Genomic DNA, 11,632 nt, shown 5'->3' with positions numbered 1-11,632 from the left:
GGGCAAGGATTGGGCCAGGCCACAGGCCCCATTCAAGAGGTGCCCTCTTGCCTGCCCCCTGGTGAGCACCCGGCATGTGACAGGGCAGCAGCACCTCCCCCCAGCCCCTGGACTCCCCTTGGTGACTGTCAGTCCTGATTCTCAACCCTTTTCCATGCCCTGGCCTCCGACCCCCACCCGCCAGCAGAGGCCCACTCCAGGAAGTCCTTGGGCGCCTTCTTCCAAGCAACCGCTCCACACAGGGTTAGCAGGCAGGGACCAAGCAGGACATCTGACCTCGGCCGAGCCTTTCTAGGCAGTGAGGGCTGCTGCTCACGGCATGGGTATGCGAGGGGCACTGCCTCCCCTGCAGCTGGCGGCTTAGAGGGCCCGAGACCTAGATCCCTCCCAAGAGGGACACAGCGCAGCCCCCCAGGGCAGCTGCCCGTCCGCGCCCCCCCCCCCCCCCAGCAGGATGAGGGAGGTCTTTCTGGACAGTACTTTATTGATACCCTTGGACCCTTAGAAGGAACAGCAAGTTCCGAGGGCGCTGGCCTGTGCCTGGTGTGCCATCGCCAAGGGGGCAGGAGGGAGCCCCATAGGGGCAGAGAGGCCTCCCGGGGACGAGACCGGAGGAGGCTGTGGGCAGCCAGCACCCTCCCTGGGGCCAGGCTGTACTTTGCTTAGTGGGCAGGGCTGAGCTGGTCAGGGCCCCGCTGTCACGGCCTCGTGGTGCAGGACGTAGTAGTCGTGGACATACATGAGCACCGCTACCGGCTGGCCAATGATGAGCGTCAGCCATACAGCTGCGTTGCCATAGTTGCCCCGGAAGAAACGGCTCACTATCCAGGCCAGTGGGATCTGCAGATGTGGGACAGTCAGTGGGCTGCTGTGACCACAGCTGGCTGCCCCGCACATTAAGGGCCGGTGGGATGGGGGGGGGGGCGGGGCGGGGCGGGGGGGGGGGGATGTTGCTCACCTGAGCCATCATGCCTGTGAAGGCCCAGAGGCGGAACATGCGCAGAGGAATGCTCACCAGGTACTGGGTGGGAGGGATGGGGGTGTCAGCCGGCACCTCCAGCGCCACACCCGCCCCCACCCAGCAGGAGGCAGGACCCTGCAGAGCACTGACCTCATGGAAGAAGGCGGAGGTCAGGAACACCCCGGTCCTGGCCACCCACTTGCTGCTGCCACGCCGGAGCATGGGCTTGTAGAAGTGCCTGCGTGTGGAGGAGGCTGTAGGCGGGCGCCCAGACCCACCCACGAGGTGCCCGCCTCTGGCCACCACTCATGCCAACACCCACCTGAGGCACCACTTGTGCACAGGAATATTCCAGTTCTGCCAGAAGTAGGTAACAGACTCAGAGTTCCTGTGGGTCAAGAGACAGCAGTTGTCAGGTGGCACCGTGACCCACCACAGCCCCCAGCTCCCCACCCACCCAAGGCCACTCACCACCAGTCCCGGTAGAACTCGCGGTCCCCAAACTGCATGAGCTCGGCCACGGCGTTCAGGCAGGAGTGGAAGAGCCAGTAGAAGAAGATGAGCCAGATGAGGTGGTTGGGGACCTGAGGGGAGAGGCAGGTGCCAGGCTCCAGAAACCCCTACCCGCCCTCAGGCCCCGCGCTGCCGCCCAGCCCCGCTCACCGCCAGCTTCAGGAGGCGCTCGATGATACGCGAGTAGTCCATGTCCTGCAGAGACAAGGCGCAGCTGGCTCCCGGGGCTGCCCCCACCCGGCCCCACCCCCAGACACCAGGGAGGCTGACCGTTCACCTTGAAGGGCTTCATGGAGTTCTGGATGGTGGGAACCATCCACTGCAAAGGAGGGCACAGCATCAGCTCTCGGAGCACTGGGCACCCCAACCGCCCCGCCCCGCCCCGCCCACTCCAACCATCCCGCCCCCCATCCCAACCGCCCAGCCCTGCCCCTGTCCCGTACCTGCTGGATCAGCCCCACCTGGAGCTGGGTGAAGAACAGCTGGGGGAGGAAGCAGAGCAACTCGCTTGAGCCCCTAGCGCCTGGCGCCCCCCACCAGCCTCTCACAGCCCCCCAACCTCACCATCTCAAGGAGCCGCCGCAGCAGGAAGCGCTTTCGGATGCGGGGGGAGCGGGGAAAGTTGAGCTCATAACACAGTGTTGGAGCAAAGAGGAAGTAGTAGAGATCTGGAACGAGAAGGCAGGCTGGCACGGGAGGCCTGGCCCACTGTCCCCCGCTGCCCTCCTGCCCACCCTGCAGGAACCTTACCACGGTAGGTCAGGTTGTCTGGATAGCTCACTGTGCCAGCGCGCTGCGCCACCCCACCGTTGGCCTTCTTACCTGCGGAAGCTGGGGAGCCAGAGGGGAAGGTGAGGCCCTGCTGCTGCCTCCCACCCCCCCAACCCCCACCCCATAGCAGGCAGCCTGGCTCCTGGCCGCAGTCCTGGGCAGCCCCTCACCAGGCTTGGTCTTGACCCTAGCCCTGCGCTCTCGGCACCACAGGTTGACATCCCGGTAGGAGAACAGCTTGAGGAAGAGGATGGTGTACACCATCAGAGCCAGCACGGAGCCCACTGCAGGAGAGGCGGGCTCAGGCAGGGGCCTCCCACACCCCCACAGGAGACAGGCTGGGGGGAGGTGGGCGGGGGACAGCACCTGGAGTGATGGACTCCTGCAGGAAGGCTACGGCCGCTGGGAAGCAGAGAATGGTGGCCAGGTTGAGCATGTGCAGCAGCAGCCCTGCCTGCTCCGTCAGGGCACCCTGGGTGGGGGAGCAATACTCAGCCAGGCCCTACTCCCTGGACAAAGCATCTCCCAGGGCACAGCCCAGCCCAGGAAAGCCACGGTGGGGTGGGCTGGCACCCAGTCCTAAGCCCAGGCCTGGTGAGAAGCATGGACCCCCAGCAGGGCAGGGGCATGAGGGCACTGCTTACTACTGCCAGACGCTTCTCCACCTGGAACGCAGCCACAGCAAAAACGTTGGCCACTGAGGACAGAAATGCCACAGGGCAGGTTCAGGTCTGGGTCAGCCCTGGCTCCACCCAGGCCCTCCTCAACACCCAACTCACCAATGACCAGGCACAGGGCGGGCCAGCTGTAGGGGTCCTTGAGGAACAGAGACACCACCTGGATGGGGTCCACCAGGATACCGTACCTACAGGTCGGGGAGGTAAGGGCCTGAGCAGGTATGGGGGGCTGGGCTCAGCGAGGGCAGGGTCCCTGGGCAAGGCACTCACTTGATGAGGTTCTCTAAAAATAACCGTGCATTGCTCAAGATCTATAAGAGAGAGGGAGAGGGGCACACCCGTCAGCCCAGGCCACAGGCCCCCCACCCCCGCCCCTCCCAGTCCCTGTGGGGGCCGAGCCCCAGTCCTGCAGGCCCAACCTCGTGTGACCCCCATGCCAAGCTCCAAGACTCACCACCCACCTCCCCCAGCACTCAGCACTGCCCTCCCAATCGCCCATCACACCCACGGGAAGGTCCCAACACCAGGCACCTCCCAGAAGCAGTCAGTCTGCAGCAGCAGAAAGAGACTCGCCACCCAGCAGCCCTCCGCTGTCCTGCTGAGGGAGGAGCCTCCCCAATCCATGGCACTTCCCTGCCAGGCGGGCTAGTCCTTATGGTGCCCAGCCGTAAGGCAGGCACTGCAGCAGGGCACCATGCCCTCTGAGGGCACTGCCCAGACTCCCACATGCCCCCTCCTCCCGCCTCAGCTGTCCCTGCAGCACTCCAAACCCAGCCACTTGACCCCAAAGCAGCGTCCACTGATGGAGCCCCCATCAAAATGGCTCCTGCCTCCAGCGTGGGTGGGGTGACTGCTTCCCTCCTCCACCCCACCAGGCACAGACCCTGCTGACCATCCCAAGCTCTGGCCCTGTGCAGGGGTCAGGGTAGGCTCTGTGGAAACTTGCTGGCAAGGGAACACTGGTAGGGTCCTTTATCTGGGTTGTCAGGGAAGACTTCACGAGGAGGTGACAAGCTCAGAGACACAGGGTCCCCTCCCTCAGCCACAAGCCTGACCTGCTGGCCTCCTGCCAGGACACACATGGCCCCACACTGTCACCCCACCAGTGGCAGCCTGTCCTGAGAGCCCACAGCAAGCAGAAGCCAGGGTTGCTAAATGACAGTGCCCACCTGGAGGTGCAGGTGGCAAAGGGAGCACAGAGGGCAGACCCAAGCGTGGGTGCCCATCTGTAGGGCAGGGCGGGGCGGGGCAGGACGGGGAGGTGGCAGAGGCACCAGAAGCAGGGGAAAGGCTCTCGGGCTGTGCCAAAGGGCCCAGCGAGCCCCAGAGGCTGCAGGAGGACAGACAGTGCTGCCAAGGGCCTGCCCACACAGGCCATCTCCTGATGATGTCCCCTTGCCCAGCCAGCCTCACACCCTCTAGGCTGTGTGCCCCCCACAGCTCCCCAGGGAGCCTCCTGGGACCACAGGCAGGGAGGTTACGGGTGTGCCTGGAGCCCCTTCTATACAGGTGGCCACGGGAGCAGCACCTGAGACAGAGGCAGGCGTGTCCGGGTGAGGGTTGAAGACCTCAGGCTCCATCAGCCCCCAGTGGTGTAGGCTGGGCCTCCGCAGGCACTTGTCCCCTGCCCTGCCCCGCCCAGCATGCTGCCCCTTTGAGCTCTGGACTCCAGCCGCTTCTGGGTCAGGGGCTGTTGGTCCCACCCCCACAAGATGCCTCAGCCAGGCCACTGGGTGAGGCCGAGGCAGGGACTTTATCTAATCACCTTCCTGGGACCCAGGCTGAGGGAGAGGGGCTGGGGGCCTGCAGAGCCGTGGCCTGGGTTGTTGGGCTGAGCCCAAGAGTCTCGCCCCCACCCACAAGGGCCATTCAGAACAGCAGAGAACATTCTTCTTGTGGACCACAAGACCACGCATGCTGCTAAGGAAGCGCTATATCCGCAGAGTGCCCCATCTACTGCCCCGCCACCCACCAGCCCAGGACCAGCCACCCATCCTGTCCACTCCTCCCTGCTCTCCCACGCCTGCCGAGCAAAGCCATTGGGGAGACCCCTGTGCCCCTCAGCTCACAGCACAAAGGCCGCCCACACGACCCTCCACAGGCCTCTCCTGACACTCAGCAGGAACAAGCATCCAGCATGTGGCCCATGGGAGCCCCAGCGTGTGTGGCCGCAGGGACCACCACCACAGTCCCTCCCCACACACCCCAGCCACACAAGCTCTTTGCTCAGTCCCCCCGTGCCCAAGTAAAGGCTGAGCCCCCCCGCTCCCAGCTGCCATCTGACTCACCAGCATCACCACACACCAATTCAGGATGCCACGGTAGTTGCTGAAGCCGCTGTCCGAGCTGAACAAAGAGTCCTGCAAGCGGTGGCACCTAGCAGGGCAGGGGACAGTGAGAACCTCAAGCAGGACCATTTACAGTGGGAGGGCAGCCAACTTGGGCCCAGCTCCTGGGACCACCACAACCTACCCCACCAGGCACCCAGCAGGAGCGGGCCGGCCCTGCCCAGCCCAGCTCAGCCCAGGGCCACATGGGGCTGGGACATCCCAGGCCAGGAACCCGGCCTCGCTCCCCAGAGGCCTCCAGTTGCTGCCACCCGCACTGGCTATGCAGTGGTGATGGGCCCACAGGGAAGAGTCCATCCATGGATCTGTGGGCCCCCCAGCAATGCTGAACAGAGATGGAGGCAGGGGGCAAATGCACCTTGTTCAGTCAGCCCAGCGTAGCCCACCACCGGGAGAGCTGAGGGCCCCACTTCAAACCACCTCCTCCCACACAGGCCAGGGCCAACTGAGCCCTCGGCCTGATGTGCACCTTCCTGGGAACAGGAGCCTGGCCGGCCTCAAGGCACCCGTGTGGCCTCCAACTGTCTGTCTCATTCAACCACAGGTAAGCTCTGTGCTCCCGCTGGGCAGAGGGGAGCCCACCCAGGGCTGGGCGCCTGATGGCAGCAAGGTCTCCCATAGAAGCAGGAAGCGGTACCTTGGTTGCTTGCCCAGGATTGCTCCCACCCAGTGCTGGGTCGGGGGGACACATGAGCAGACCCTCACATCCAGGGAAACGCAGGGGTGGGGGAGGGGCCAAAGCTGGCTCACCGGCCACGCCCCACCTCTCGCCAGCAGCCACGCAAGCAGGAAGCCCCACAGCATTGACCAAGGTCTCCAGTTTTGTAAGAGTTGAGGTCAGGGGGCCTCCCTTCCCTCCTGCAAGGTACCCGGGTGGGGGAGGTGGGCATCATAGCACAGATGCCCTCTCAGGCTGGCCCTGCCTCAGTGACAGGCCTCCTGTGGTTGTAGTCAGCACTCCGATGGCCCCTCGGGAGGTGAAGGACCAGGAGGCCCGATGCTGCACGGCAGGCACTCTTCAAGCAGGACACAAGTCCCCTCCGCCTCCCCGCAGGAGGTGTGCACCGGTCCCAGCCCACCCGCCCCTCCCAGGTGCCCGCCTGGCCTCCTTGCATCCACCTTCCAGTGGGTCCTGGGCCTCACAGGGAGGCCATGATCTCCACCCACGTCTCTGCACCTGCATTTCCACAAGATAGGCAGGGGTCCAAGGCCCAGCCCCCCACAGAGGATGGTGTCTGAGCCTGTCCCCAGCCCCTTGCCCCAAGTTCAAGTCCACTTGCTTTCACTGGAACCATCCCAAAGCCGCCTCGTGCCCCAACCTGCCAACCAGCATATGCATGTAAGTGCTGGGCTTGGCATGCCCAGAGGGCTATTTCACAACACTGTGACCCCTGCCTCCTTTGGGCCACCAAGACCACGCTGGCTTTATTTGTGGCAATCTTTGCGATGAAAATCGGGTGGGGGAAGGGCGTTGTTTTCCAGTTGACACCAAATAACATTTCAGAAGCTTTTTCAGTCCTTTTCCAAGCTGCCCACACCCACTCCTCAGCCCCTTCCACAGGCCTGACCATCCCAACCCCAGGCAGCGCCCTTCCCTCCCAGGTTGGAGGCCCACCCCCCCCAATGCCCACAAAGGTCCAGCCTTGCCAGCGCAGTCAGCAGCAGTGGACCAGAGGGCAGACAGGCACGCCCTGCATGGGAGGCAGGAGCTGGCCACCACACCACAACTGTATTTGTCACCCTCTCCCCTACTGCAGAGGCTGCCCACACCTCTGTGCCCTGCAGCGGTCCCACACCCACACCCCAGGCGCACCCAGCCAGCAGGGCCTTTCTAACTCATCGCATGTGTCACCTCACTCAACCCTCACAACACCACAGGACGGCAGGCACACGGGGCTTAAAGCTCGCCCAGAGGGACAGCCCCCAAGTGTGGACCACGCCTGGGACCACATGGTCCAGCTCCCGGGCCAAGCGGAGCAAGGAGGGAGCAGAGCGCCAGCTCGCCTCCCAGCTGCCACCTCCTCAGCTCTTCCTCCACCCAGCCTCTGTGCTGAGCCCTGGGGTGCAAGGCGGCTGAGTGGGCTCCCCACATCCTCCGACCCTGCTGGAGAGGGAGACAGAGAACACCCAGGGACAAACACCCAGGAGTGGCGGCATCCTGGGCCTGGAGAACTGTGCGGAACCACAGGGCAGAGCAGAAAGGGGGGCCCTCTTCTTCCTGCCCCACAGCCACACCCTAGCCATGGGCTGGGAGAAACGGGTTCACACCCAGAGCCTGATCTGCTGCCCCAGCCAAGGTGACCAGGAAGTACAGGGAGGGTTAGAGTAAGGAGGAAGCAGGAGAGGGAAGGCACCAGCAGGGAGGAGGGGAGGCAGGTGAGGAAGGGATGGCTAGCAAGGCAGCCAGAGCAACGCAGGCTCTGCCACCCCCAAACCATGGGGACCCTGAACCTTGTGGCATCCGGGTTTGAGGGACAAGCACACATTGTCTGCCTGTGCTGGAAACCAGAGGGCACTGTGATAACCAGGGCCCCCTCCCGCCCTGGGCAGGCCCATCCCTGCCATGTACTGTTCCTCTTCCCAGGCGGTCCAGACTTCAAGGGTGGGCACGCAGGGCTCCCACTCCCTCAGCCCAACTAGCAAAAGCACAGAAGAGGCTTCTGACCACCTGGCCCATGCAGAGCAGGAAAGTCCATCCTAGATGACAGGTTGGCCTAAAGCCAGCACCCCCATCTTACACAATAGGACCCCAATTCCCAGCCCTTCCAGAGGGAGACCATGCTAGCCATGCCCCTGCCTCCGGAGAGTCAGCACAGGGCACTCTAGAGCCCTCCTGCTCTTTGGAGCCTCCCTGGCAGCACCCCACAGGAAGCAAGCACCCCTTTCAGTAGAAACCCCCTCCTCCCCATGGAGCCTTCATGAACTTCGTGTCTGACCTTTGCTCACACTGCTTAGTGCTGAGATTATCTTATCTTCCAGGTGGACTGTGAGCATTCCAAGGGCAGGGACAGTGCTGCACCCCAGCTGCCGTTGCCCACCCCCACCCCACAGTGCCCAGTGAAGAAAGCCTCCGTTCAGATTTATAAAGAGAGCAAATCCTTGCCAACCGACTGCCGAGTGCCCACTTCCTCCTTGATAACCTCTAGCCCTGAAGCTGTTCCCAAAGCCAAAGCCCCAAAGGATGCTGGGCCAGGAGGAAGGCCAGCAGTGGGGAAGGGGCCGGAGGGTGGCAAAGGGGCCGCTTGGAGCCAGCGTGGAGGACAGAGCCAATGTCCACGCAGGCCAGGTGCTGCCCATCTGCTCGGCTTGTTCTCCCCACCCCTTCCTGTCAGTCCTTCAGCTACACAGGGCGCCCACCTGTGGGTGTGCCCACTTCAAACTTCTCTCCTGCACCCCAGCCAGGACCCAACTCTGTCCCTACAGTGGGCACTTGTTCCGGTAACGTAAGCAGCGCCCCAGGCCTCCCAAGCACTGGGTGAGGGATGAAGGTGCCAGGAAAGGAAGGGACCCCTATTTCTCATCTGCACAGAGGGAAAAGCCTCTCACTGCCCCCTGCTCCTGTCCTCAGGCAGTCCCAGCCTCCTGCTGGCCCCTTCCCCAGGAAGACCACCCTCCTCTACCCCCAAGGCACACCTCCTAGCCCTCAGGAGGGACCCCTTTCATCACAAACCATCCAATCCCATCCAGATCCTTCCAGACAGAGGAAACTGGTGGCTCGCCCTGGGAAGGAGCCTTAGGTCGCACCAAAGGATGTGCAGAGGGAGGAGGGTCTCGAAGCTGGGCTGCTGCCGGCTACGCTCAACGCAGGGTGACCCTGGCAGGCGACCCTCCACCCCTAAGCCTCAGTTTCCCTGTGGGGGACCAAGAGGCACAACTGTCCAGCAGAGGTCCGGACGCCCGCGCTGCTGCGGCCAAGCCTGAGGGACCAGGCAGGACAGCAGGAGCCCGGGTCAGGGGTCAGACATTATGGGTCATTCGCACCGCTACCTCAGATCCCAGGTGCCGCTGCCCACGTTGGCGCCTCCGTCCTTGTCCTTGTCCGGGGCCGGCGCATCCCCTCCAGCGCCCACGTCTCGCACCTCTTCTTCTGCCGCTGCGGGGCCGCCGCCGCCCTGGCTCGAGGGCCGCGACCCCGTCCTCCGGCGCCGGGAGCCGCCCGTGCCGCCGCGGTCGCCCATGGTCTCAGCCCGCACCCTGGGTCGTGGACCTCCGGCTTGCAGCTCCCGAGGCCCACGGCCCCGCCTCCGGACTCAAGGCCAAAGGCCGCCGCCGCCCCCTGCCGGCCGCCGTAGCCCGCGCGCCGGACTGCGCCGCCAATCAGCGCGCGCCTGCCGGTCCGCCTGCGGCTCGCCGCCGCGTCGCTCCGGGAGCCGCTAACTGGCGGGCGGCCGCCGCCTGCGCCCATTTGTAGTCCGCGGGCGCGCGAGGCACCCTGGGAGTCGTGGTCGCGCCGCGCGGGGCACCCTGGGAGTCGTGGTCGCCCGGCGCAGGTTAGATCGCGGCGGCGGCGACGGCGGCGAGCGGCGGGTGGCTGACCCTGCCTTCCCCCGGCCTCGGCGTCTGCGCGGACACGCCGGCCTCCTGGCAGTTGCGCGCCGCCCCTGACCGCTTGCCTGCCCCATGTCCCACTCTATAAATACAGGGAGTGTGGGGATGGAGGTTAGTTATGAAAGGCGTCGTGCACTGCCGCCTTGCTGCCGGGCCGGAGCCCTGTCCGCGAGGACTCGCCTCAACCACGACCCAGCCCGTTGGTTTCCGAGCGCGCATCTCGCAGAGCACGACTCTAGTTACCACCGCAGGCAGCCGCTTTTCCTCGGTTTAGGTTGTTCAGACAAGCGCCAGACCAGAGGATGGAGCCAGAGAAAGGCCCCAGGCCTCGAGTACGGGGACGCCCGCCCTGCCCGCGGACGCCCAGGGCCCGGTGCGGGTAGAGATGGTGCAAGCACCTGGGGTGGCCACGCCCCAGCACGCCCCTTCCACCCAGCCCCCTTTATGCCCACGTCCGCAGACCTGCAAGGCTTCCCCCATTTCCCACCCGGGGCCCGTTTTGCCAGGTCGTGGGGAACCTGGGGTGCCGGATCGCGAGGACCCAGAGGCTTCTGTGTAATTACACAATCTGGATTGTGCAAACGCCCCTGTCGTTAAATGAAGCAACTATTCCACCGTAACAACCTCAAGGTGCATCTCGTCCCACCGTGGCTTGACACGCGTCTTGCACAAGGCATGGAGTGTGAGCATCCTGGATCTTGGGGTTTGAGGGTTTCCTGGGGGTTCACCCCTGGTTTAACCAAAAAATATCTGGAGCAAGCAGCAGAACACATTAGCCACTCACTCCCCTGAGGTGAGCAGGTAAGGATGAGAAGAGCACCTTTCTGGAAGCAAATCAACCATGAGGCTCAGCCTGAAGTAAGCTGCCTCTCCTATGCCATCGCTTCACCAGTGGGTTCGTCCCTGCTCCACCACCTCCATCGACGGCGTCCAGGCACCCTGGTGACACATTGTTGATGCCACCGGGCCATCTGGGGCTGATGCCAGACTGGCATTCCTACCTAGCAAGCCAGGGCTACCTGTCAGTTGTCTTCGAGTAGCCTGCTGAAGGAGTCACCCTGACTAAGCGGGAGAGCACCCCCGCGTGCACACGTAGCCCACCCTCGGTGGGTCAGGACCAGCCCAATCTCCTATCCAGTCTCCCTGAACGTTCGTTTGTTTATCGGCCGGCCCGGGCCAGGCGGAGTTAGGCCTTTCTCAGTACTGATCCCAACGCAGGGCAGACGAAAGAAGGAAAGGGTTCTCTCGGGAGGCCGAAGTGTAGGGGTGAGCCCAGTGAGCTCTGCCCCGCCCTTCCGACTCCGTCTCCCAGGCAGCGAACGCGGAAGCCCTGCACGCGAGTTCACGTCTTCCAGCGCGCCTTCTGGCCTCGCCGTTCTCCAATACTGAGCCAAGAACTAAACAGAGTCCCGCCCGGGCTGGCAAACCTATTGGCAAAGGGGAAGATTGACGGCTCAGGGTGCCAGTAGGCCCGGAAAGGCTGAGTGCAGTAGCCAATGAGGAGTGAAGGGTCGTGTTGGAGGCGCTACCTGTGTCCCTGTCCCGGCTCCAAGCTGTCAGCTGGCAAGTGGCGGAGGGTGTGAGGTGACCACAATGGACCGAGGGCCACCAAGCAGGACCAGTCCGGCGAGGGACCAGGGGTAAGCCAAGATCCTGATACTGGAGTTGAGGGCGAGGAGGCAGGGGCCGCGAGCCAATAGGAAGTCACGGACTGTGAGCGCACCAATAAGGAAGAACTGGCGAGGGGGCGGGGGCCTTTGGGAGGGAGGCGGGGCCTGTCCGGGAGGCCGGCCTGAGAGGGAACCCTAGAAAAG

The 11,632-nt window shown here is 64.1% G+C and overlaps 1 protein-coding gene across 1 annotated transcript; it reads right to left on the bottom strand.

Annotated features, from left to right (window-relative positions):
• Nucleotides 1–464: 464 nt before the first annotated feature.
• On the bottom strand, nucleotides 465–11,114 carry DGAT1 (diacylglycerol O-acyltransferase 1). Its single transcript, XM_074316622.2, has 17 exons — nucleotides 9,258–11,114; nucleotides 5,211–5,298; nucleotides 3,193–3,233; nucleotides 3,025–3,110; nucleotides 2,890–2,942; nucleotides 2,612–2,717; nucleotides 2,416–2,529; nucleotides 2,225–2,305; nucleotides 2,039–2,142; nucleotides 1,918–1,956; nucleotides 1,752–1,793; nucleotides 1,625–1,669; nucleotides 1,433–1,545; nucleotides 1,284–1,349; nucleotides 1,112–1,199; nucleotides 959–1,021; nucleotides 465–840 (listed from the first exon to the last, which is right to left on the bottom strand). Exons 1-17 carry the CDS (start codon nucleotides 9,446–9,448, stop codon nucleotides 685–687), a joined length of 1,476 nt encoding a protein of 491 aa, XP_074172723.1. The 5' UTR covers nucleotides 9,449–11,114; the 3' UTR covers nucleotides 465–684.
• Between the last annotated feature and the right edge of the window lie 518 nt (nucleotides 11,115–11,632).

This window comes from Rhinolophus sinicus, chromosome 6, assembly GCF_057876585.1.
Source record: "Rhinolophus sinicus isolate RSI-liver-muscle chromosome 6, RSI-T2T, whole genome shotgun sequence".
In the NCBI taxonomy this organism is placed as follows: domain Eukaryota; kingdom Metazoa; phylum Chordata; class Mammalia; order Chiroptera; family Rhinolophidae; genus Rhinolophus; species Rhinolophus sinicus.
This window is presented reverse-complemented; position numbering and strand designations above follow the sequence as displayed.